This window comes from Camelina sativa, chromosome 10, assembly GCF_030686135.1.
Source record: "Camelina sativa cultivar CO46 ecotype springtype chromosome 10, ASM3068613v1".
NCBI lineage: Eukaryota > Viridiplantae > Streptophyta > Magnoliopsida > Brassicales > Brassicaceae > Camelina > Camelina sativa.
In genome coordinates, this window is record NC_141889.1 from 7,354,661 (window position 1) to 7,375,149 (window position 20,489).

Consider the following 20,489-nt stretch of genomic DNA (forward strand, 5'->3'; position numbering starts at 1 on the left):
GAGTGGGTGGGGTTTTAGACTCATCATGGAGGTGAGTGAGACTGAGTTGGGTAGAAGAAGACCGTGAAAAATATGTTATGCTAAAAAATGATGAATGTTCGTATGGGCCTTACTCCTTATTCTCGTTATATAATTTAGGCCCAATTTTTGGTTTTTATAGCACACAAAATAAAAAAACTTTTGAACCCCAATTGCATAAATTGCAAAGAAAAAAAACAAATCAAAAAATATATTTATATATAAATCATTCACTTCTTAGTTGTAACTCCAAATATAATCTTTTTTTTTTTTTTTTTTTTTCGTCTTGTTTATATGTATAGCATTCAAATCTAGGCATCATTAAAGCCTTGAAAGTGGTTTGTGTTTAAATTGAACGTTTCTTTTGACTCTCTTAAGTCTTTATCTTTAATTTTTGTTGGGCAAAAATTCACAACACCATCATCCAAGCAAGATTTAGAAAATTTATGTTCATAAAAGCTTTCCTTTCTATTTTAACTAGATTTTCCTCTTACTTTAGAAACCAACAAACAAATAAGAGTATATATATAGAGTCCAAAAACACTTACAATCATTATTTTTAGTAAATACATAAGAGTCCAAAAGAAAAAGATAATAGTTGGAGTGTTGGACAAAAGGAAAAAAAAAAAGAAAAAGCGGCGGGCTGCGTTAAAAATAAGGAGCCGGGGGTGGTGAGGTGGAGAGAAGAAGAAGAAGATAAGCATAAAAACCCGAAAGAGCCAAGTCAGCAGGAGCAAAGTCATAGCGGTTGGGCGTTGAGAGAGACGGACCCGCCTCTTTGAGGTCTTTCTTTGTGGTATAAACTATAAAGCGCCTCCTCCTTCAAGAATATGCTCTCTCTCCTTCTCCTCTCTCATTTATTCCTTTTTCATCTCTTCTTCTTTCCTACTTTCTTAAAAAAAAAAAAAAAAAAAAACCATATATACAGTAGTACTAGTAGTATTTATTACATTGTTCTACCTTCCTTGTCAGATCCCAAGTATCTTACTTTCCCTTTTCTTCAACCCACACAACACAATCATGGAGTTTTTCTTTGAGATGCTTCTCACGGCTCTTCTTGCTCTCTTGTGTTCTTTCCTTCTTGCTAATCTCGTCTCTTCTGCTGCGGCGGATAAAGGGAACGATCCGAGTTCCGATGATCAGTCGTCGGAGAAGCCTGAGATCATCGGTGTCGGTGATGAGTTTGTTACAGAGGAGGTTCTTTCTAATAAGAAGATGGATGCTAGAGTGATGGGGAGCGACAGGAATCTATCAGTTGTTGCTGATGAGAATGTGGAGCTTGTCGATCGCTTTGTAAACGGAGCTGATGGAGTTGCTGAAGTCGAGGATGCGGCTACGGGAAACGCTGAAACCCGTAAAGACCGCGAAGAGGAACTGGTGGTTTTTTTAACCGCCGAAGCTGAGTCCACGGCGGTTATTTCGCCGGAAAATAATGCGATCGTCGAGGAGGAGATGATGATTAGTCGTGGAGAGAAGGAAGAAGAGAGCGACTCGGCGGAAGAAATCGCTGCTGGACGCGAAGAAGCTGACGAGTACAGTGGTTCTGTTTCGCCGGAGGAGAAGATTGTGCTTCAAGAACGAGAGGATCGAAGTGAATCAACAGAATTAGGAAGAAGTGGTTGCGTAGAAAACGAAGAAAGTGGTGGAGATGTCGTAGTCGCTGAAGTTGAGGATGAGGTTAGGGTTGAAGAGACTAATACGGTGGCAGAGACAGAGATTGATACTGAAGGAGCTGATCAAGAGAAAGAGGAATTGAGTATTGAAGAAGACGATGATGATGATGATGATGATTGGGAAGGAATTGAGAGGAGTGAACTGGAGAAATCCTTTGCAGCTGCTGCAAATCTTTTGCAAAAATCCGGGAAATCGGAAGATATTGGTGCTGAGTCCAAGATGGACTTGTACGGACTTCACAAGATCGCCACTGAAGGGCCTTGCCGAGAGCCACAACCTATGGCCGTCATGGTCTCTGCTCGTGCCAAATGGTATCATACTTTTCCTTTTTTTTTTCTGAATCTTTTCCTCTGCAACTCAGCTTGATTTGAACGTCATAAAGGAGAGAACTTTGTGAATGTAAAGATTGAAAATGGTTAGGGATACAATTCTGTATCGTAGAGTTTTGTAGGTTCATATTTCCATAGATGCCATACTTACTAGAGACTAGAAAGGATAATGCTTTGAAAGGTAGCTGATCATCTAATTAAGACAGAATTAAGCCATTGGTGTATAGCTTTGTTGCTTTATGGCAGTTTTAAAACAGCTTCTATGTGGGAGTGACAAACAGTGTTTACCTTGTGACAGGAATGCCTGGCAGAAACTTGGAAACATGAGTCAAGAAGAGGCCATTGAGCAGTATCTTGCACTTGTCTCAAAGGAGGTCCCTGGTTTGATGACTGTGAGTTGTTTAATCTTGAGTGTTTTTGAAATTTGTCTGGATATCCTTTAATGGTTTTTGTGGTTTGATAAGCTTTGTCTTGATCTATCTCAACAGGTAGGGAAGATGTCAGAAACTGTAACCTCTGTTTGCTTACCTCCTAATTCAGGGACATTAGAAGATCCTACCAACTTAGACACAACTGCTGTTGATGAATCCAGAAAAATGGTATTCCCCCCAGTGTCAGCGATTTCCTAATATCTTTTCTTTTGCTAACTGCAAGCTAACCCATCTTAATTACAAATAGTTTCAGGGGAAAGGTGAAACCAGTGACTAAGTTAAGCATGCGAGGCTTGAAGGAGGGAGGGTCTTTGGGAAACAAAGGCAAATCTATTCTTTTGCATATAAGTATTTTTAGGTGCAACTTGGGTTGTGGAGAGTGTATGCATAATACATTATCCTCACCCAATGGTTTAGGCTTTTCATTCGATCCTTTTGGTTGAAGGAGTTGAAATAAACAAAAGCACTCAAAAGTATTTTATATATACGTATATATATGTGCGCAAGGATTGATTGATTTCTAGTGCATTGATAATGCTAAGACCTATGATTTATGAATCAAGCAAAGGTTGTTCTATCCTCCTAGTACTTGCCATTGTTTTGATTTACGTACCAGACTACCGAAAGACTAATAGATGATTCATAAACCATAGGTCCTAGCATCAATACTCCTTTCAAGATAAGCAAAGCTTTCTTACTTACACGAGAGAGAGAGAGGGAGTTGAGATAAGTCCATGTGAAGTCTTCTCACAGCTAGCGTCTCGAACTATGGTACCTTGTTATGTGCGTTTGGTTCAATTAACAACTTCACAAAAGGACCACAAAAACACACCACTTATGGAACCATAGCAGAGTAACCTGGTGTGTTTCAATTAGACTTACAGCTCTTTCCCCTTAAGACCAGCGCAACATTATCCAATATCTTTCAGTACAACTTGTAATGATATTTGAAAATTGAAAATGATCCCAAAAGAGTATATAGCTTTCCAAAAAGCAACCAAAGGGTTTACAAGACTAAGAGATGGAAGAATATTCAAAAACAGAAAAGGGCGAATCCGCTTTTATTTCATTTTTTAGAAGACAACAACGAACTGAGATTTTGGGAGAAGCATAAAACATGAAACGAGAGAACTATCCAAAAGTATGTTTGGTTGGAGAATCAAGGAACGATCTTAAAAGCCTTGTACTTATCAATCCAAGAGATAAAAGAGTTGTTGGAGTTCCTAAAACCAAGGAAGCCATGTTCCTTACTCTTGTTCATACTATCAATCATTCCTTCAACTCCAAGTATAACATCAGCAAACCACCACACACCAACCTCGTCAAGCTTCTTCTCCAGCAACTGATTCTCCTTAACCATCTCCTCCCACACTCTCTCTTTCCCTTTCATCATCTTTACCAACCCCAAATTCTTCCCTTCCTCAAATCCATACTCCTCAATCCCAAACTGCTCAGCAAGAATCTTCCACAGATGCTTCCACTTGAAGATATCAGCATTGTTGCAGTTAAACGCCTCGTTCTTCGCATACGGATCAACCGCCGCCCAAATCTGCTGCTCAGCAATCAAATCAGCGTCCGAAGCCGTCATGAACCCTTCCCAAGCCTTCTTGCTCCCAGGAAACATCAACGGAGACCCTTCATGCTTACAGATGGCAGCATAAACACAAAGAGTCCCAACTATGTTCATCAAACTGTAAGGAGAGAACCCAAAGATCATGTTCGGTCTATGTATCGACCAAGTAACACCTTCCTTCTTCTTGATCTCTTCGAACAGAACATCCTCTTGAGTGTAGTAAAAATTCTGGATCTGCAATCTCGGCATATCCTCTGTAAACGGCGGATCGTGGTGAGGTCCGTCAAGGTTGGTGAAAGGGCCGAGGTAGTGCTTCGTCCCCGTCTGGAGACAAACGTGACGGAGATTAGGCGCGTGTGGGACAATCGCTTGGAGGACGTTGCGGAGCATTGAGCCGTTAGCTTTGCAGTTCTCGCTCTCGGATTCGCGGTTGGTCCAGGTGACGTAGAAGACGTGTGTGACGTCGGTTAAAGGGGAAAGCTTGGATCTTGCGTCGTCTGCGTTGGAGACATCGCACTGGATGTAATCGATCGGGTGATCCGCGTTCCAGCTGGGGCGAGGACGGCGAGCGACGCCGTAAACTTTCCAGGGACCGCCGGGTGTGTCGGAAAGAGGGAGGATCTCTGCCAAGCTGTTTCCGACGATTCCTGTGACGCCGATGATGAGAGCGACGCTTTCGTAGCTTTGCGTTGGCTCATCTTCGTCGAGTTTCTTCTGCGAGAACACAAAAAAAAAAAAAAAAAAAATCAGTGACTATGATCAATTAAGAAGATGATGAAGATCGGATGATTCAGGGATTGAGTTGAATTTTTTTACCTTGGCAGCTCCGATGGCACCAGCCCACCACCAACTCATTTTCTCGATTTCTGATTTTAGAAAAGGCTGAAGAGGTGTGTGTGTTTGTGTTACGGTCGTGGCTAAGTAGTTTGGCTAAGAGAGCCGTGTGGGGTTGTCTTTTTTTTGAGTTGTTGTTGTCATTTTATGAAGTGAAAAATATATTTTTTAGCTAAACCGTCATCATCTTACAAAATCACGAAACATAATCTACTTCTTTTTTTTTTTTTTTTTGCTCTAATCTACTTAATTAGTACATTAACTTTTGTTATTTATAGTATGCCGACAGAAAAATGGTTTATTGTTCTCTGTAATGTACTCGAGTTTGTTTACAAACTTCATAACACACCTAGGCCTAGCTGCCATCACTTTGTAACAAGATGTTGAAAGATCACATAAGCTTTTAAGTTACTTTATAAAGAAGATAAATGTTTTTGTCGACTCTTGTAATTTCATCTTTTTAACCGCAAGATCAATGAAAATAAGAAAACGACAAAAGTGGTTGCAGCCATAATGATTTTCGGTTCGAATAAGGAGGATGAATGGGATGGTGGTACACGATGATGGTGTTGATGTCTAGCTAGCTATCACTCAAATTCACATAAACAGACGAAATTAAAGGCTTATTACCATCGTAAGTTATAGCGAAATTAAACCACAATGGATATATGTGTCCGCCGGAAAAAGAGAGCAACGTTACATAGATAGATAGATTGACATCGTATCCGGTTTTGCGTCAAGTGTTGAATGTTCGCATGTCTGTCCTGAATCGATTTTATTACAACCATTGTCCAACTTATCCTCACGACAGAAACAATTGAACAAAATCGAATCATATATGATACTATTAGTCTACTTAAACAGATCCGATTAAAGTATTAAACTCATCAACATCATCCTCTCAATTATTACAGAACACAACTATTGCTGACAGTCTGGCTAATAATGGATACAACAATATTCTTGCCAGCTTTGAGCATCACATCACATCACACTTATCAATTTCTAACCAAACTTCAAAAAACACAAGTGATGAAACCAAACCCTAAGAACTCATACGCTGGATTAATTAGAGTTTGGGAGAGATTTCATCTCTTAGTAAAACTCATCTTCTCGTAGTATTGAATGGAGAGAAGAGAAAGGGAGAGTTTGAGCTCATCCTTACCGACTCTAGCACGGGGATTAGGACTAGAGAGTGGCCATAGGTAACGGGAGTGGAGTCTTCTGAAACCACCGAGAGCCAAGACCACGAACCTCAGCTGGTTCTGGCCGCAGCCGATGTTAGCCCAGTGACGCGTACAGATCAGCTCCCAAAGCCGCTCGTCCTGTGCCGTCTTGTGCCAGATCTTACTCACGCAAGAAGACAAAGCCAAGGTCCTTGCGTCTACGTGCTTCAACACCTCGTACACTAGATTCTCGTCTAAATTCGAGAATCCGATTTCTGAGACTTGGCCTTCTTCCTCTGTTGTTATACTACTCTTCATCTTCTTGTCTTTCTCGTTCTGAGCATCATCGGTAGCAGAGCGCTTCATGTAGACTTTGATTAAGCAGATCGAAACTTGTTTGATTGGGTTTGAGAGGAGAGATGAAAAAAAAATAAAAGTATCGAATTGGAGAAGATGAGAGAGATTGGGTTTCTGAGATGCTCTTTGAGTATTTTCGAAGACGACAAAGAAGATTAAAAATTTGCTTTTAAATTCAAAATGGCGATTTTACCCCTCACAGCTGTTTTGGAGTGTTCGTAAATGTTTTTGTTCTTTCTCATCTAAAAATCTCATTTATCTATTGCATGTGCCAGAAGAGACCGGTTAGGGATGATTATGTGTCAATGATCAGATAAGCCAAACTGTGTAAAAATGAAGGGATGATCCATTTTCTAATCTTATTTGTTAATTTACCATCACGTATTTTTCAAATAAATGAATCCGTCGTTTCGGACTAAACAGAGTGAATCATTAGGGACCTTTCATTTTCCCACTTGAATTGTTCCTTTTTTATATTAAAAAGAGGTACTAAAAATCTTAGTTTGGAATTATCTTTTTTTTTTTTTTTTGGTGTTAGCAAGTAGCAACTTGTACTTTCCCTCTTTATATGATCAAATTAAGAATATATGGATTGCACGACGAGTCTAATTTTGACACAATCTACTATATATACACTGTCATATTTATGACAAATGGCTTGGAATTAATCAAGAATTCATTTGTTTAATGCTCTCTATCACTCAAACAAGAAAAATCCAATATAACTTTCAGATATGTGAAAACATATCATTTCCATCTTCACTGGATCATTTTTATTTCTCGAAGATGTTTGATGCAACTATCTCAAAATGTCTGCAGCTTCTCCGTATATCAAATTCCATCACGACACCATCCGATAACGTGAGTACCCCTCTAGGCTCCTATCTACTTATCAAAATTTCTATTAAAACTGACGAAACCATGGATTGATCTATACAAGTAAACTTGTATCTTGCAGAATGAGTTCGTTCGATGGTACTTGGAGCTATCCTTTACAGCTAGAGTGCTGATTTATATTACAGTTTTGGGTACGATATATATATAGATATATCTCCATAGTTATATATACTTGACAATTAAAAAAAGTTACATTATAACATATACTACTATTTCTATGTAGAGCTAATTTTTACATTTGTTATTGTTTAATTAGGGACTATAATGACAACTGTATTTTTGATATTGAAATTCCTGAGCGAATGTGACATGGAGGATGATGGCATGGAGAGTCTACCAGTGGTGGCAGGACAAGAAGAAGTCCCCATTTGTACGCCGTCGGAGGTTACGGGGAAAGGAGATGTAGAAAGTGCGTCGTTTAGTTCGTCGGACGATAATGTGGACTACTCGACATTGTGTGTCATATGTTTCGAGGAACGGAGAAACTGTTTCTTCGTACCCTGCGGTCACTCTGCCACTTGTCGCGGCTGTGCTCAGAAGATCTTGTCGGAAGAAAGTAAGGTGTGTCCGATTTGCCGGAGGGTAATACGCAAATCTAAGAGATTAGTGCTGAAAAAAGTTTGATTTACGCTGTTGCTTTTTCCTAATCACCATTTTGCAATCTCATGGTTCCAACTTCCAAGAAACGCCCTTTGCTTTGCGTTTTTATTATTATTATGTGTTGTTTTCAGTTTTCAACGACACAAGTGAAAGAAAGATTTGAGTCTTTGGTGTCACCACAAAGAGACTATAATTAATTCCCAATATCCCATACAAATGTCAAAGATGATTCTATGCCAATGTACACACTAGCCCATTTGGATTTTTTAGGTATAGATCGTATTTGGAAAACAGAAAACATTGTTTTTGAGGTACATATTATTTTGTTTTGAAAATATTTGTACAACTGTTATTCTTGCAAACAAGTATATCAACATTTAACATGCTAAGTAATAAGATAAACATTGAAATAAATCTAAAAATGAAGACTACTTCAAAAAATTAAATGGATGTGTAATATTCCCTCTGTCCCTAGATATATTATTATATTATATGTTTATATTTATTCAATATGTTAAGACCATTTGTATTATGTAGTCTTTATCTATTGGTTAAAATTTTTACAATGAATGTTAATTAATATATGTTATATAAAATATTAAAACATTTATGATTTTTTAAAATTTTGTGATTTTTAACTAAACTATCTTATAAATAGAACAAAGGTTATAACATTTTTTTTTTAAAACAAACATTTGAAGAAATTTTTTTTCTCAAATAATTAAATGACAAATAATATGATTTTTTAATCATATATTTAAATCAAATCATATGATTTTTTTTTCTATTATCCATATATATAGGTTAATTAATTAAGATATTCATGCAATTTGTCTGACTAAATATTCCCATAGATTTCCTCAAAAATTACAACTAACTGTGGTGGGAACCAATGGGGTTCTTGTTGACTCGACAAGTTGGTACAGAATGAGCCGGGTCGTGAGTCCCTACCGGTTCTTCCCCACACGCTTCACACGTGCAGAACTCGAAAAATATTGAAATATTAAAATATATATTATTACCGAAAAAGAATAATTCGCGACAAACCTTTTCATCTAAGAAGGAATAAGGAGACGAGGTTTCTCTCCCTTCTCTCTCTGAGCTGCCAACCATCGTTGCCGGAGATTTAGAGCTTGCTGTGAAGATTGTGACAAGAGTAATATACACATACGTGTATTAGAGAGGGGACAAGGAAAGAGATTTGGGAGATGCGAGTACGCATCGATTGTGTCGGAACGGCTAACTCGCTTGACCTAGGGTTTCGTCTTACTCGTGCTTCGTGGTTAGCTCTTTTGTTTCACTCTCTCGTTTTACATATGATTCAATAACTGTGAAATTCGCCTAGGGTTTATTACTGGTCTTCATTTATTTGGTCATTTGCTTTCGTATTTTATTTTATTTTTTAATTTTAGTTTAATTTTGATTGTTTGAATTGATCTTATGAACCTTTTTCAATGAATTGCCCTAATCTCATATAGTTGTTCCAACATGTCTTGAATTTTGCTAGTTTTTAATTCTGAAATTTTAGGGTTTTGATCCAGGACCTGGGATTTGACTGGCGGTATTTTGAAAATAGATGTACTCTTATAGTTTCTGAGATTGGGCGATTTACAATTTTTTTTTTTTTTTTTTTGCTGTCCTTTTAGTGTACTATTCAGGCCGTGAGGTATCCCGTAGTTGTCCTGCAAATTGTAGTTATTTGTTTTGGTACTATACTACCAGATGACAGATGTGAATTTATATTTCTTCCTTTTACCAAATGCGAGTTTTATGTTTTTACCTATATCTCTCGACAATGGAGTGTAGTTTATCTTTGTTTTGTCCTGATTCCTTGCATATTAGTTAGGACACGATTACGAAACATGTATGTATGTATTATCAAAGCAGGATGAAACTCAGTTTGTGAATAGTTTAATGGTGTCTTCTGTACTTGCCTCATTAGGCTAAGGTCATTTAAGTTTTGTCTTGTTATGTTTTTGCTTCTATCAGGACCTTGTCAAATGGGAGAGAGAACCTTATTGCCTCGTAACGGTGTTGTATATATTCGGAGTTGTCATAAGTAAAGCAGTTATGACGCTTGAGGATTTCTTTACCCTAACAGAAATAAAAGATGGACTCACGGTCACTTCTCGTGTTGAAGAGCTCGTGTCTGTCATGCAGAGTAGTAAAGATTCAGTTTTGAAGAATAATAATGGCGATGTTTCTAGACAGTGGACAGCTGTTGGAAGCGCAATTGCGGCTACAAAGAACAGAGAATGTCTTGATGTTTTTGTAAATTTAGATGGGCTCCTTTACTTTAGTGGCTGGCTAGCTGAAGCTCAGATGTTGGCTAAGGATTCAGTTGACGGATCTATAGAGGAGTCAATTCTTGCTTTGTTAGAAGCTATTGAAAATCTAGGTGTAGACAGTTCCAAGTTAGTTTCTTCTGGGATATGGGTTGCTGTCAAGAAGCTTGTTGACCATGGTAGTTCTCGGGTTCAAGATAAGGCGAGAAATTTCTTTGGTAGCTTGAAGGATAAAGATGTTAATGACCACTCTGAACGTGACATTGAAAGCTGTAACAAAATCCATGAAGATGAGATGAGAGTTGTAGCAGCCAGCACGCAGAGCAGTGGGCAAAAATCTGCTGTTACTCTTTGTTCTACGCAAAGCAATAATGAAAAACATTGTCCTGAAATAGCTGATGAAGCCTTGCTGTCAGGGAGCTCAGCAGAAAACAACCCAGGTCATGATAAGGGTTTGGAACTACAGAACGAAAAGGAAAGGTTCGACTCTAATGTGACTGAAACTTTCAACAGTTCTTCTACTGATGATATTATGAAAGAAGTTCAAGAAAAACTTTCTGTGAATGAAAAAAGCTCTGTGAGGGAGACAAGTGGTCCAACAATTTTTGGTACTATGCCTACTGGTTCGAGTAGCCTTCCTTATTCAGAGCGTGATAGTGTTGAAGGCCTATCAAATGCTCCACTGGGTGATGAGATTTCCAAGGAAAAGCAGGTTGCAAACTATGTACATTTGCTTGATAATTTGGGTGAAGCAGTAGCAGGGACATCTAGTTCAGCAGGACATCTAGCTTTGTCGTCTGATTCTATTATTGCCAGTATGGAGTTGGGGAAAAATAGTCTTTTGCAGAGTAGTCTTGATTCAAATGAGGTGAGCAGGAATGCGTCAGAGACGATTTGTGGGTCGCACGATGTGAGTGTAGCCCATAATAGCAAACAGGTGCCTTCATTGACTGATAATATAATGGGTAATCAGGATTCAGACAATTCATCAAGATTATCAGGTGGCCATGGTAGAAGTAGAAAAGTTGAGAGTGACAATTTAACCAATCATGCTGACAATGAAGGAAGAAATGATGATAAGGGCGATTCTGACAGAAAGAGGAGAGTAAAACGGAGAAAAAAACGCAACTCTTCTAGATCAATGACCATATCCCAGCGCCTTGGAGCAATTGACAAAACAACTACTGATATTGATCTTGGTATTTTGGATGCCTTGGAGGTCGCTACCAAAGTCGCACAGGAAGTCGCAAGAGAAGTGGACTCTGGAGAACCTTCTCACAGTTCTTCAGAAGAAGTATCTGATGAAAGTGGGCAGTCTGGTTCGCAAGACTCCCGGGATGATGATGTACATACAGGTTCTCCATCTAAGGGATTATCAGTGGGTGAAAACCATTCCTCTGAGGAGCCTCGTGTTGGAGATGACGATGTAATGGATGAGAAGAATGACATACCTGAAAGTGGGATGATGAACAGTGATGATGTTGAAGAAAACCGCCTAGCAGCAGCGGCTAAGTCTGAGGTAGGCAGAGAGAAAAGCCCATGTGGCTTTGATCTTAATCAAGATATTTGTCCTGATGAAACAGATGTCATTATGTCCTCCATATCTACCACCGCTACTCCTATGTCGGCTTCACATTCTCTCTCATCTTCTGGAATGCCTGCAGCAGCACCGTTGCAATTGGAAAGATCTCTTAGCGGGAAAGGATCAGCTGCTACTAGTGTATTTCACCCAGCGTTACCTCATAAAGAAGTTCCTAGTGGGGATTTAAGAGAAAAGCAGATGATTTGCCGTGGTATCGATCTGAATGTGGCTGAGTTAGGTGATGATCAAGTTGAAGATCTAGCTCCCTGGAAACAGTTTCCTTTCTCTTCATTAAACTCTAGGGGTGGAGAGTCTTCACATGAAGCTAATCTTCGGGGATCAAGCAGGCTCAACCTGGATTTGAATTCTATGAACGAGGACGATGACATGCCTCCACCATCTGAGTCGAAGATGGAAACAAGATTGTTTCTAAGTCACAATGGTCAGCAAAGTGCATCACCTGTCTCCTCATCGTCAGTTGCTCAGCAACCAGGCAAGGAAGTTAACTTTGATTTGAATGACAGGCCACAGTTTTTCAGCGATTCACGTGATCAGGGTCCATACCATGGGCGTAACCCATGGAATACAGCACCCTATGGAGGACACAAATTGGAAGAACCGGGTATATCTATCTTGGGTACGAAAGTAGATGTTGACAGAAAAGACTCAGTATCCCAGATGGCTTCGTTCTTGTCCAATGGTAAGTCCATCGAGCCCACAGGAGGATTGTACATGGGAAGAACGGGAAACTCATTGGGTTTATCCCCTGGTGTCTCCTTTTCTCCATCCTCTGTTTATGGCTACAACGGATTGAGTGGTCCTCCTGGTTTGTCAATGTCATCATCGCCCATGTTCGTTCCTGGAACTGCTATTCCATACATGGTGGACTCAAGAGGTACGCCAGTGATGATGCCGCAAATAATGGGATCGACCTCATATGTGCAGCCACCATTCCCTCAACAACACATGTTCATGAGCTTGGCAGGTGGATCACCTAGTATGAATGGGTCAGTGCGGCCAAACTTTGATCAGAGCTCTGGGTTTGGGCTTGAGATAGGTAACAGAGAGTCGTTGAGCTTGAGGCAGTTTCTATCCCCGTCACAAACCGGGGCTATGGGAGAGCACTCAGGAGCAAATGTAGAGCCCTCGTCGAGTTCATCTATTAGCATTGGTGGGAAGCGAAAAGAGCCAGAGACACGTTGGGAGTTCCCTCCATGGAGGTGAGTGGTTGAATTTACACAAATGGTGGAGATAGGTTGATGGATTGATTGATTGGTGAAAGGATGACAAGTGTTAAGGTAACTTATAAGTTGTCTCGCTGAACTTTTCTCTTTTTCTTTTTCCCTTCAGTTTTCCCTTTTTTCAGGTTTTTTATTTTATTTTATTTCATAACATATAGGAGGATTAGTTCAAACATTGGTATATGTCAAGCTTCTTTTTAACCTTGTTGGGTTTTTCTCCATAAATAAATATATAGTTATAAGATACAGCAACGCTTCTAGTGGTTTGATTAATTGGTTTTCTCTTTTATCAAGTGTTCTTTTCTTTGTTCCTTTCGTTGCGATGTTATTCTCTAATTTCTGGGACACACAAAAAATAGCAGGAATAATCTGTAAATCCAAAAGTCTAAAATCCCTAAGCCAACCTAGGAATGGTGGTTCCTATAAAGAAGGTTCGACAAACTGGTTTATTAGAAGTTAGAACCAACGGCACATAAGGTTGATAAAGGAACCAAAAAAAAGAAGGGAAAGAAGAAATAATCTTATATAATGTAGACTACCATTCTAAACTTGCTTTGAGGAAGTGTCACATGTCACTTGTACAATTGTTTTTTGTTTTTGTCAACTGTATTTATATTATAGTGATGTATAAAGGTTACAATTAGACTTAAGAAAGTCATCACCAAGGCCAAAAGGACTAATAAAGTCATTAAACCATCTAACACCCTACCCATCTAAGACACTTACGGATTCACCGCGATCTTTACAAAAGAATGACTCCATCAAGGAGTACATAGAAACACAAAAAAACCGTCAGAGGATCCTACTCTCTTATCGTTGAATAATCTCGTTAGCCAAAAAGGAAACCCATCGACCATATAGGACTGATTTTGACTATTTTCGGAGACACTACAAGCAATGAGAAAGCTCCTCTATTTGAAGCCCCAACTTTCAAAATAAAATTCCATTCAACTATCCCATTCAGAAACTGACAGCAACCGAGAAGAATGAAATCGAAAAGATGGCCACGCCTTAGGCCTATTAACCGCTCCCACCAAAGCAAAATCCTCCACAGCAAAAGTAATTTTTCCCAATTTGTGACTGATCATACTCTCTACACCCCATACTGCACGGATTAAACTCGCCTTTTGCTTGGATTTTATATTGGAGAAAGCTCTCCTACTATGCAACAACGTCCCTCCATTGACATCTCTCACCACCCATGACGCACCGGCTAAATTCCTCCTTTTGGACCATGAGACTCCAATATTACACTTTAACCAATGTTGAGGAAGAGGACACCCTTGATTATTTAACAAAGTAATTTTTCAATTTAATAAAGTAGTATATGTAATAAAAAGGAAGAAAATAATCTAGTTAGCAAGAAAAGTAAAAGAGCGAACCTCCGAAACAAAAACTCAAAAAAGAACTAAGTATGAAATATGCTAAAACATCTCCAAATAAAACGGGTACTGGACAAACCTAAGTCTTGACTCTTGAAACATGAAAGTTAAATTTAAAAGCAAAACTGTCAAATGGGACAAAGAGAGAGAGAAGGTGTTGTCACGGTCCTTGGAGGTTGACTTGTTTTTTTTGATTTTTTCCTCCCTAAATTGATTTCATATCATATTATTAGTAATACCAAATAGTTTGTTTTGCGAAAGATGTTTTGCAGAATATTTTTAAAAAGTATCAAATATGCTAAAACATCTCTATAATAAGAGAAATAAAGAGTTGCAGCATGTGTAGAGAATATAAGAATTAAGAATGGAGCTATTTATCATTTGATGTTTCCACACGAGGCATGCTTGCGAGAGGAAGTTAAAGAAAATATTTTGCTAGTTCGACACTAAGAGATTAAATTCCAAAAGATGAGTGAAATCATGAAACAAAATTATGTGAGTTGTTTGGTCTTCTGAGCATTTTTTTTAGTAAAAATGATGGGTGATTTAAATTTCTTTGTTATGTTAGTTTTTTTTTCTTCTTCTTATAGCCAAATAATTTTTATGAAATATAATTGTCATACATGTTTTACTCATATCATTTTTTGTTTACATCAACTCATATATCATCTTAAGTCACAACATGTTAAATATTGGTTTATCTATATTACAAAATACTAAATGGTAAAAAAAAAAGGTTTTCTTAAAAAAAGGGGGTTTTAAGGCATTATAATTTTCACATTTATTTTTCCTATTATCTTTTTGTTTTTGTTTTTGTTTTTTTTTTTGACAACAAGAGAAGAAGATTGGCTCAAACAAGCCGATACGAAGGAACATTGTTTACATAGTTAACTAAATGTAGAACTGTGCATACTCGTCGCGCAAGATTATCCACTTTACCATTCTGAGATCGAGGGACGTAAACCAATGAGAAAGAAACAAACTCCTCTTTGTATGCCATGTATGTCCTCCAAATAAGAGGTAAAAGCTGGTTACTCAGAAGGCGAAAACACTATCTTCACTAAATTGGAGCAGTCAGTAAAAAAGACGAAAAATTAGTTATCCACTCCAATCATATAACGCATAGTCCAGATAACGGTTTCAATCTAGGCAGCTCCCATAATAGGGACATCACTCCAGCGAAGGTCGGCAGTTATTTTCTTATTATAATAACTTTTTAAAAAAATATATATATTTGTTCCATTCATATAAAAATGATCTCAAAATAAAAGAAGACTACTTTGATTATTCAAGTCGTCCGTCCACGCTACAACCCGGAATCCACGTCGCTCCACGTCAAGTTAAAACGCTTGCTCCAATACAAAACTACCACGTGGCCATCTCAAAATAATAGCCGTTAGATCTGCCACGTTGTTAAATCATGACGAAGCTCACCACTCACGAGAAACCAAAGTGCACGCAGTTAAACAAGACACACATCTACTGAATCATTTCCTATATACGGATCTCTCTCGAGCTGAATCATCATCACTGAGTAACCCGAAAGCAAAGGACTGAGCAGAGAACGGAGGAAGCTCTACGATCTACTCTAACAATGAGGAAGAGGACGCTCGTGTCCGTTTTGTTCCTTTTCTCGCTTCTTTTTCTTCTTCCAGATCAAGGTAAACGATCTTACGCATTAACGCTTTCGATGTAGATTTGCTTGATTTGAGTATAGAGATAAGTTTTTTGCTTGTGGGATCTCTATTGCTAATGGTGATGAGGTTTCTATGGTATGTATGATAGGAAGAAAGCTACACGCGAATGCGGAAGATAGTTCAGATGAGGTTACAGATCCACCAAAGGTGGAGGAAAAAATTGGTGGTCACGGCGGTTTATCGACGGATTCCGATGTAGTTCATAGGTTAGTGTTCTGTTAGTTTTTTTACGGTATGAAGTTTCGTTTTCAATTTGCTTGAATAAATCTCGCGTAATTCGAATTCGTTTTGATTTGATTAGAGAGTCTGAGTCCATGTCAAAGAAGACGCTTCGCAGTAGCGCGGAGAAATTTGAGTTCCAGGCTGAGGTTTCTAGGCTTATGGACATTATTATCAACTCTCTATACAGTAACAAGGATATTTTCTTGAGAGAGTTGATCTCCAATGCTTCTGATGTAAGCTTGCTTGCGTCTACATGGTTTTTTGTGCTTTTTTTTTTTTGGATAGGTCGTTATATAAGAGGGGAACTAATAAGTGTCTGTGACTGTGATGGTAATTTTTTTTTTCAGGCTCTGGACAAAATTAGGTTCCTTGCACTCACTGACAAAGACGTTTTGGGTGAAGGTGACACTGCTAAGCTTGAGATCCAGGTTAGCTACAACTTTATTTGTTTGTTTTCAGCTTCTTATGGTATGAAGAATTTGATTTGTGCATTGAACTTTGAGAATATTGGAAATTAATAATTTCCTCTGTTATCGTTTGGTTAAGTTGTGTTTAGTGCAAGCTCTTTTTGTCTCTTTTTAAGATCTATAAGTATGCAATGATATGCAGATTAAGCTAGACAAAGCCAAGAAGATTCTTTCTATTCGGGACCGGGGTATTGGTATGACCAAGGAAGACTTAATCAAGAACCTTGGTACCATAGCAAAATCTGGAACATCAGGTATGATGCTTATGTGGTGATACGTTGTACTGCATAATAGTTCGGATCGATCAAATTCTATGTATTCAAGATCTTGCCTTTTTGCAGCTTTTGTTGAGAAAATGCAATCAAGCGGGGATTTGAACCTTATTGGACAATTTGGAGTTGGATTCTACTCTGCTTATCTTGTTGCTGACTACATTGAAGTTATTAGCAAGCACAATGATGACAACCAGTAAGTTTATTTTGAAGAGGGTTCTGTTGGGAAATATACTTGTATGAATTTAAATACATGTGAAAAGCTTTTCTGATAACTTCTTTTCCATTTTCAGGTATGTATGGGAATCAAAGGCTGACGGTAAATTTGCTGTCTCTGAGGATACATGGAATGAACCTCTTGGACGTGGAACCGAAATTAGATTACATCTTAGGGATGAAGCTGGCGAGTACCTAGAAGAAAGTAAACTTAAGGTGAGTAATATTTTGATAAGAAAGTAATTTCTCTTTTGTTACAATTTACAAACCAAAGTTACCCTATGTTCAACATAATTATGATTACGGGTGGACTGCTTATCACTGTTTATTGTGTCGTTGTGGTTGCTTATATGATCATTGTTGTCTACTACAGGATTTGGTGAAGAGATATTCGGAATTCATCAACTTCCCTATCTCCCTCTGGGCTAGCAAAGAGGTTGAAACCGAGGTCCCAGTTGAGGAAGATGAATCAAATGATGAGGAAACTGGTGAGTAATAATGAAACATCACATTATAATTTTTTTCTGCTGCAGTGTCCTTTTTTCTTTCCATTTAGGCGGCCCTGATTTTTGTTAATGGTACTTTACTTCAGAAACAACCTCTACCGAGGAAGAAAAGGAAGAAGATGCTGAGGATGAAGACGGTGAGAAAAAGCAGAAAACGAAGAAGGTTAAAGAAACAGTTTATGAATGGGAGCTTCTGAATGATGTTAAGGCTATATGGCTGAGAAGTCCAAAGGAAGTGACGGAGGAAGAGTACACTAAATTCTACCACTCTCTCTCAAAGGTGAGAATCAAGCGTGAAAAAATTATACTTGTTACAGACTAGGTGTAAAATTTTCATGTGGATTTTCCTGACCCCAGTTGCTATACAGGATTTTACTGACGAGAAGCCAATGGCTTGGAGTCACTTTAATGCTGAAGGTGATGTTGAATTCAAGGCTGTGTTGTATGTTCCTCCTAAAGCTCCCCATGATCTGTACGAGAGCTACTACAACAGCAACAAGGCAAATTTGAAGCTCTATGTCAGGAGGGTCTTCATCTCTGATGAATTTGATGAGCTTTTGCCTAAATATTTGAGTTTCTTGAAGGTAATTGGAAGGCAAATTAAGGGGTTCCTTCAATGCAAATTCAGGGGCTAAATTGCTAATGTGAGTTATTTCTGCAGGGTCTCGTTGACTCTGACACATTACCTCTAAATGTATCACGAGAAATGCTTCAACAACACAGCAGCTTAAAGACAATTAAGAAGAAGCTTATCCGAAAGGCACTTGATATGATCCGCAAGCTTGCTGAAGAAGACCCTGATGAGATCCATGATGATGACAAAAAAGGTATTCCATAAAACAATCTTCTTGGACTTTGACTGTTCCACAGCTTTTTATTACGTGATAGTTTCATATTTCTGAAATATGGTCTAAACTTATTGAATTGTTGGTACACAGATGTGGAGAAGTCTGGTGAGAACGATGAGAAGAAGGGTCAATACACCAAATTCTGGAATGAGTTTGGCAAGTCGATTAAACTTGGCATTATTGAGGATGCTGCTAACAGAAACCGCTTGGCAAAACTTCTTCGTTTTGAGACGTATGTTCTGTTAGTTTTTATACAAATCTGCCTAGTTAATTGCACCAGAAGGCTAACGATCTATATTGCTGTTTGCAGAACTAAGTCCGATGGAAAATTGACTTCCCTGGATCAGTACATTAAGAGAATGAAAAATGGGCAAAAGGACGTCTTCTACATTACCGGAAGCAGCAAGGAACAACTCGAGAAATCTCCATTCCTGGAGAGGCTCATCAAGAAGGGCTATGAGGTTTGCATCAAATACGATTTAAGTTCTTCTATTGTAGATCGCCAACTCGTGAGACACGTTCTTATATTTGTGTTCTCAGGTCATCTTCTTCACGGACCCAGTTGATGAATACTTGATGCAATACCTGATGGATTACGAAGACAAAAAGTTCCAGAATGTGTCAAAAGAAGGACTGAAGGTTGGGAAAGATTCAAAAAACAAGGAGCTCAAAGAAGCATTCAAGGAGCTAACCAAGTGGTGGAAAGGAAATCTCGCAAGCGAGAACGTGGACGATGTCAAAATCAGTAACCGTTTGGCTGACACTCCCTGTGTTGTCGTAACATCCAAGTTTGGATGGAGTGCAAATATGGAGAGAATTATGCAGTCCCAAACTCTCTCAGATGCTAATAAGCAAGCTTACATGCGTGGAAAGAGAGTCCTCGAGATCAACCCAAGACACCCTATCATCAAAGAGCTCAAGGATAGAATTGCAAGCGACCCAGAGGTAAACAAACAAGATCCATCAATTCTATTTTACATTGTTTCTATTTTGTACTCAGATGAGAGATTGATAATAAAAAAAATCCAATAATGAATCATCTTAGGATGAGAGCGTGAAAGAAACAGCACAGCTCATGTACCAGACGGCGTTGATCGAGAGTGGATTCATACTCAACGACCCAAAAGACTTTGCAGCCCGTATTTACAACTCAGTCAAGAGCGGTCTGAACATCAGCCCTGATGCAGTAGCCGACGAGGAAGTCGAGGCAGCAGAGGAACCAGAGACCAGTGAGGCTACTGAGACGAAATCAGATGACTTGGCTGGTGGTCTAAACATTGAAGCCGAACCTGTTGAGCAACAAGAAGAGAACACCAAGGACGAACTGTAGATTTCACTTGTGATGTTTCTCTTTTGTGTTTACTCTGCTCTCTTAATTTAAAGCAGAACATCGTTTTACTCAAATCACAAGATTAGTTTTTGTTAAGCAGTTTTTGATGGATTATATGTAAACGCACTACCTTCATTCTGGAGAGATCAACGATAAGTTATATCTTTCAAGATAAATATGATCCTGCAGTCCGTGTTTATACGAGTGTTTCTTATTTTCAAACAACATGACTTTAGCCATATAAATATATACACTCGGCTCTCTTGGCTAAATTAGCCACCTAGAGAGTGCATATATTACTCGAGTGTTATTTTCCACAAAATTTATTTTAGAAAACTTATGACTTTTGAAAAAATTTCAAACAGATAATCTGTAAAGCTACAAATTTTATATGGAAAAAGACTTTAATCAATATATTAGTGATAAATTTGCTTTTCAACATATTGTTTTATCTTGTATCACTTTAAAATCATAAAAGAAAATGGTCAAAATACTTTTGTGAGATCACAAAAATCTTGAGCTTGACCCTTAAGAAAAGGTATATATAGAGGTGCTGATGACA

At 38.4% G+C, this 20,489-nt stretch overlaps 6 protein-coding genes across 9 annotated transcripts; 4 read left to right on the top strand and 2 right to left on the bottom strand.

The window, feature by feature from the left end:
* The first annotated feature begins 608 nt into the window (after positions 1-608).
* LOC104717862 (acyl-CoA-binding domain-containing protein 3) lies at positions 609-3,033 on the top strand. 2 transcript variants are annotated; one of them, XM_010435498.3, is made up of 4 exons: positions 609-2,003; positions 2,320-2,413; positions 2,510-2,620; positions 2,700-3,033. In XM_010435498.3, exons 1-4 carry the CDS (start codon positions 1,039-1,041, stop codon positions 2,727-2,729), a joined length of 1,200 nt encoding a protein of 399 aa, XP_010433800.1. In that variant the 5' UTR covers positions 609-1,038; the 3' UTR covers positions 2,730-3,033. The 2 variants fall into 2 exon arrangements, with proteins under 2 accessions (XP_010433800.1, XP_019086770.1); XM_019231225.2 differs by having other exon boundaries at positions 656-2,003; positions 2,706-3,033.
* A 380-nt stretch (positions 3,034-3,413) lies between these two features.
* On the bottom strand, positions 3,414-5,103 carry LOC104720146 (3-oxo-Delta(4,5)-steroid 5-beta-reductase-like). Its single transcript, XM_087470669.1, has 2 exons — positions 4,842-5,103; positions 3,414-4,739 (listed from the first exon to the last, which is right to left on the bottom strand). The coding sequence occupies exons 1-2, from the start codon at positions 4,878-4,880 to the stop codon at positions 3,612-3,614; spliced, it is 1,167 nt and encodes a 388-aa protein (XP_087326795.1). The 5' UTR covers positions 4,881-5,103; the 3' UTR covers positions 3,414-3,611.
* Positions 5,104-5,712: 609 nt separating this feature from the next.
* Positions 5,713-6,524, bottom strand: LOC104717863 (F-box protein GID2). The gene is given in 2 exon segments (XM_010435499.3): positions 5,713-5,945; positions 5,948-6,524. Coding segments are annotated over 2 exon segments (465 nt in total). The 5' UTR covers positions 6,392-6,524; the 3' UTR covers positions 5,713-5,924.
* A 546-nt stretch (positions 6,525-7,070) lies between these two features.
* On the top strand, positions 7,071-8,114 carry LOC104717864 (E3 ubiquitin-protein ligase APD1-like). The gene is made up of 3 exons (XM_010435500.2): positions 7,071-7,243; positions 7,341-7,410; positions 7,536-8,114. Exons 1-3 carry the CDS (start codon positions 7,169-7,171, stop codon positions 7,901-7,903), a joined length of 513 nt encoding a protein of 170 aa, XP_010433802.1. The 5' UTR covers positions 7,071-7,168; the 3' UTR covers positions 7,904-8,114.
* A 590-nt stretch (positions 8,115-8,704) lies between these two features.
* Positions 8,705-13,695, top strand: LOC104720147 (uncharacterized). Of its 3 annotated transcripts, none has more exons than XR_015569255.1 (3): positions 8,705-9,161; positions 9,869-13,044; positions 13,350-13,695. XR_015569255.1 is itself a non-coding variant. In XM_010438105.2 (2 exons), the coding sequence occupies exon 2, from the start codon at positions 9,950-9,952 to the stop codon at positions 12,968-12,970; it is 3,021 nt and encodes a 1,006-aa protein (XP_010436407.2). In that variant the 5' UTR covers positions 9,022-9,161; positions 9,869-9,949; the 3' UTR covers positions 12,971-13,276. The 3 variants fall into 3 exon arrangements, 1 of the variants encoding a protein (XP_010436407.2); XR_015569256.1 differs by having other exon boundaries at positions 8,918-9,161; positions 13,347-13,695; XM_010438105.2 differs by lacking the exon at positions 13,350-13,695 and having other exon boundaries at positions 9,022-9,161; positions 9,869-13,276.
* A 1,857-nt stretch (positions 13,696-15,552) lies between these two features.
* On the top strand, positions 15,553-20,103 carry LOC109124509 (endoplasmin homolog). Its single transcript, XM_087470666.1, has 15 exons — positions 15,553-16,030; positions 16,155-16,272; positions 16,368-16,521; positions 16,636-16,716; positions 16,898-17,009; positions 17,097-17,223; positions 17,321-17,459; positions 17,617-17,731; positions 17,836-18,029; positions 18,118-18,333; positions 18,411-18,576; positions 18,688-18,829; positions 18,908-19,058; positions 19,138-19,542; positions 19,643-20,103. The coding sequence occupies exons 1-15, from the start codon at positions 15,964-15,966 to the stop codon at positions 19,925-19,927; spliced, it is 2,472 nt and encodes an 823-aa protein (XP_087326792.1). The 5' UTR covers positions 15,553-15,963; the 3' UTR covers positions 19,928-20,103.
* Positions 20,104-20,489: the final 386 nt, after the last annotated feature.

What these genes read in the sequence shown, in the direction of transcription:
- LOC104717862 (XM_010435498.3), top strand. Translation starts at nt 1,039, where the DNA reads ATGGAGTTTTTCTTTGAGATGCTTCTCACGGCTCTTCTTGCTCTCTTG. An exon ending in GTCTCTGCTCGTGCCAAATG is followed by an intron (nt 2,004 to 2,319) that starts GTATCATACTTT and finishes ACCTTGTGACAG; the next exon opens with GAATGCCTGGCAGAAACTTG. An exon ending in AGGTCCCTGGTTTGATGACT is followed by an intron (nt 2,414 to 2,509) that starts GTGAGTTGTTTA and finishes CTATCTCAACAG; the next exon opens with GTAGGGAAGATGTCAGAAAC.
- LOC104720146 (XM_087470669.1), bottom strand. Translation starts at nt 4,880, where the DNA reads ATGAGTTGGTGGTGGGCTGGTGCCATCGGAGCTGCCAAG. An exon ending in GTGCCATCGGAGCTGCCAAG is followed by an intron (nt 4,740 to 4,841) that starts GTAAAAAAATTC and finishes GTGTTCTCGCAG; the next exon opens with AAGAAACTCGACGAAGATGA.
- LOC104717864 (XM_010435500.2), top strand. Translation starts at nt 7,169, where the DNA reads ATGTTTGATGCAACTATCTCAAAATGTCTGCAGCTTCTCCGTATATCA. An exon ending in TCACGACACCATCCGATAAC is followed by an intron (nt 7,244 to 7,340) that starts GTGAGTACCCCT and finishes TGTATCTTGCAG; the next exon opens with AATGAGTTCGTTCGATGGTA. An exon ending in GATTTATATTACAGTTTTGG is followed by an intron (nt 7,411 to 7,535) that starts GTACGATATATA and finishes TTGTTTAATTAG; the next exon opens with GGACTATAATGACAACTGTA.
- LOC104720147 (XM_010438105.2), top strand. Translation starts at nt 9,950, where the DNA reads ATGACGCTTGAGGATTTCTTTACCCTAACAGAAATAAAAGATGGACTC.
- LOC109124509 (XM_087470666.1), top strand. Translation starts at nt 15,964, where the DNA reads ATGAGGAAGAGGACGCTCGTGTCCGTTTTGTTCCTTTTCTCGCTTCTT. An exon ending in TAGAAGAAAGTAAACTTAAG is followed by an intron (nt 17,460 to 17,616) that starts GTGAGTAATATT and finishes TGTCTACTACAG; the next exon opens with GATTTGGTGAAGAGATATTC. An exon ending in AATATTTGAGTTTCTTGAAG is followed by an intron (nt 18,334 to 18,410) that starts GTAATTGGAAGG and finishes TTATTTCTGCAG; the next exon opens with GGTCTCGTTGACTCTGACAC.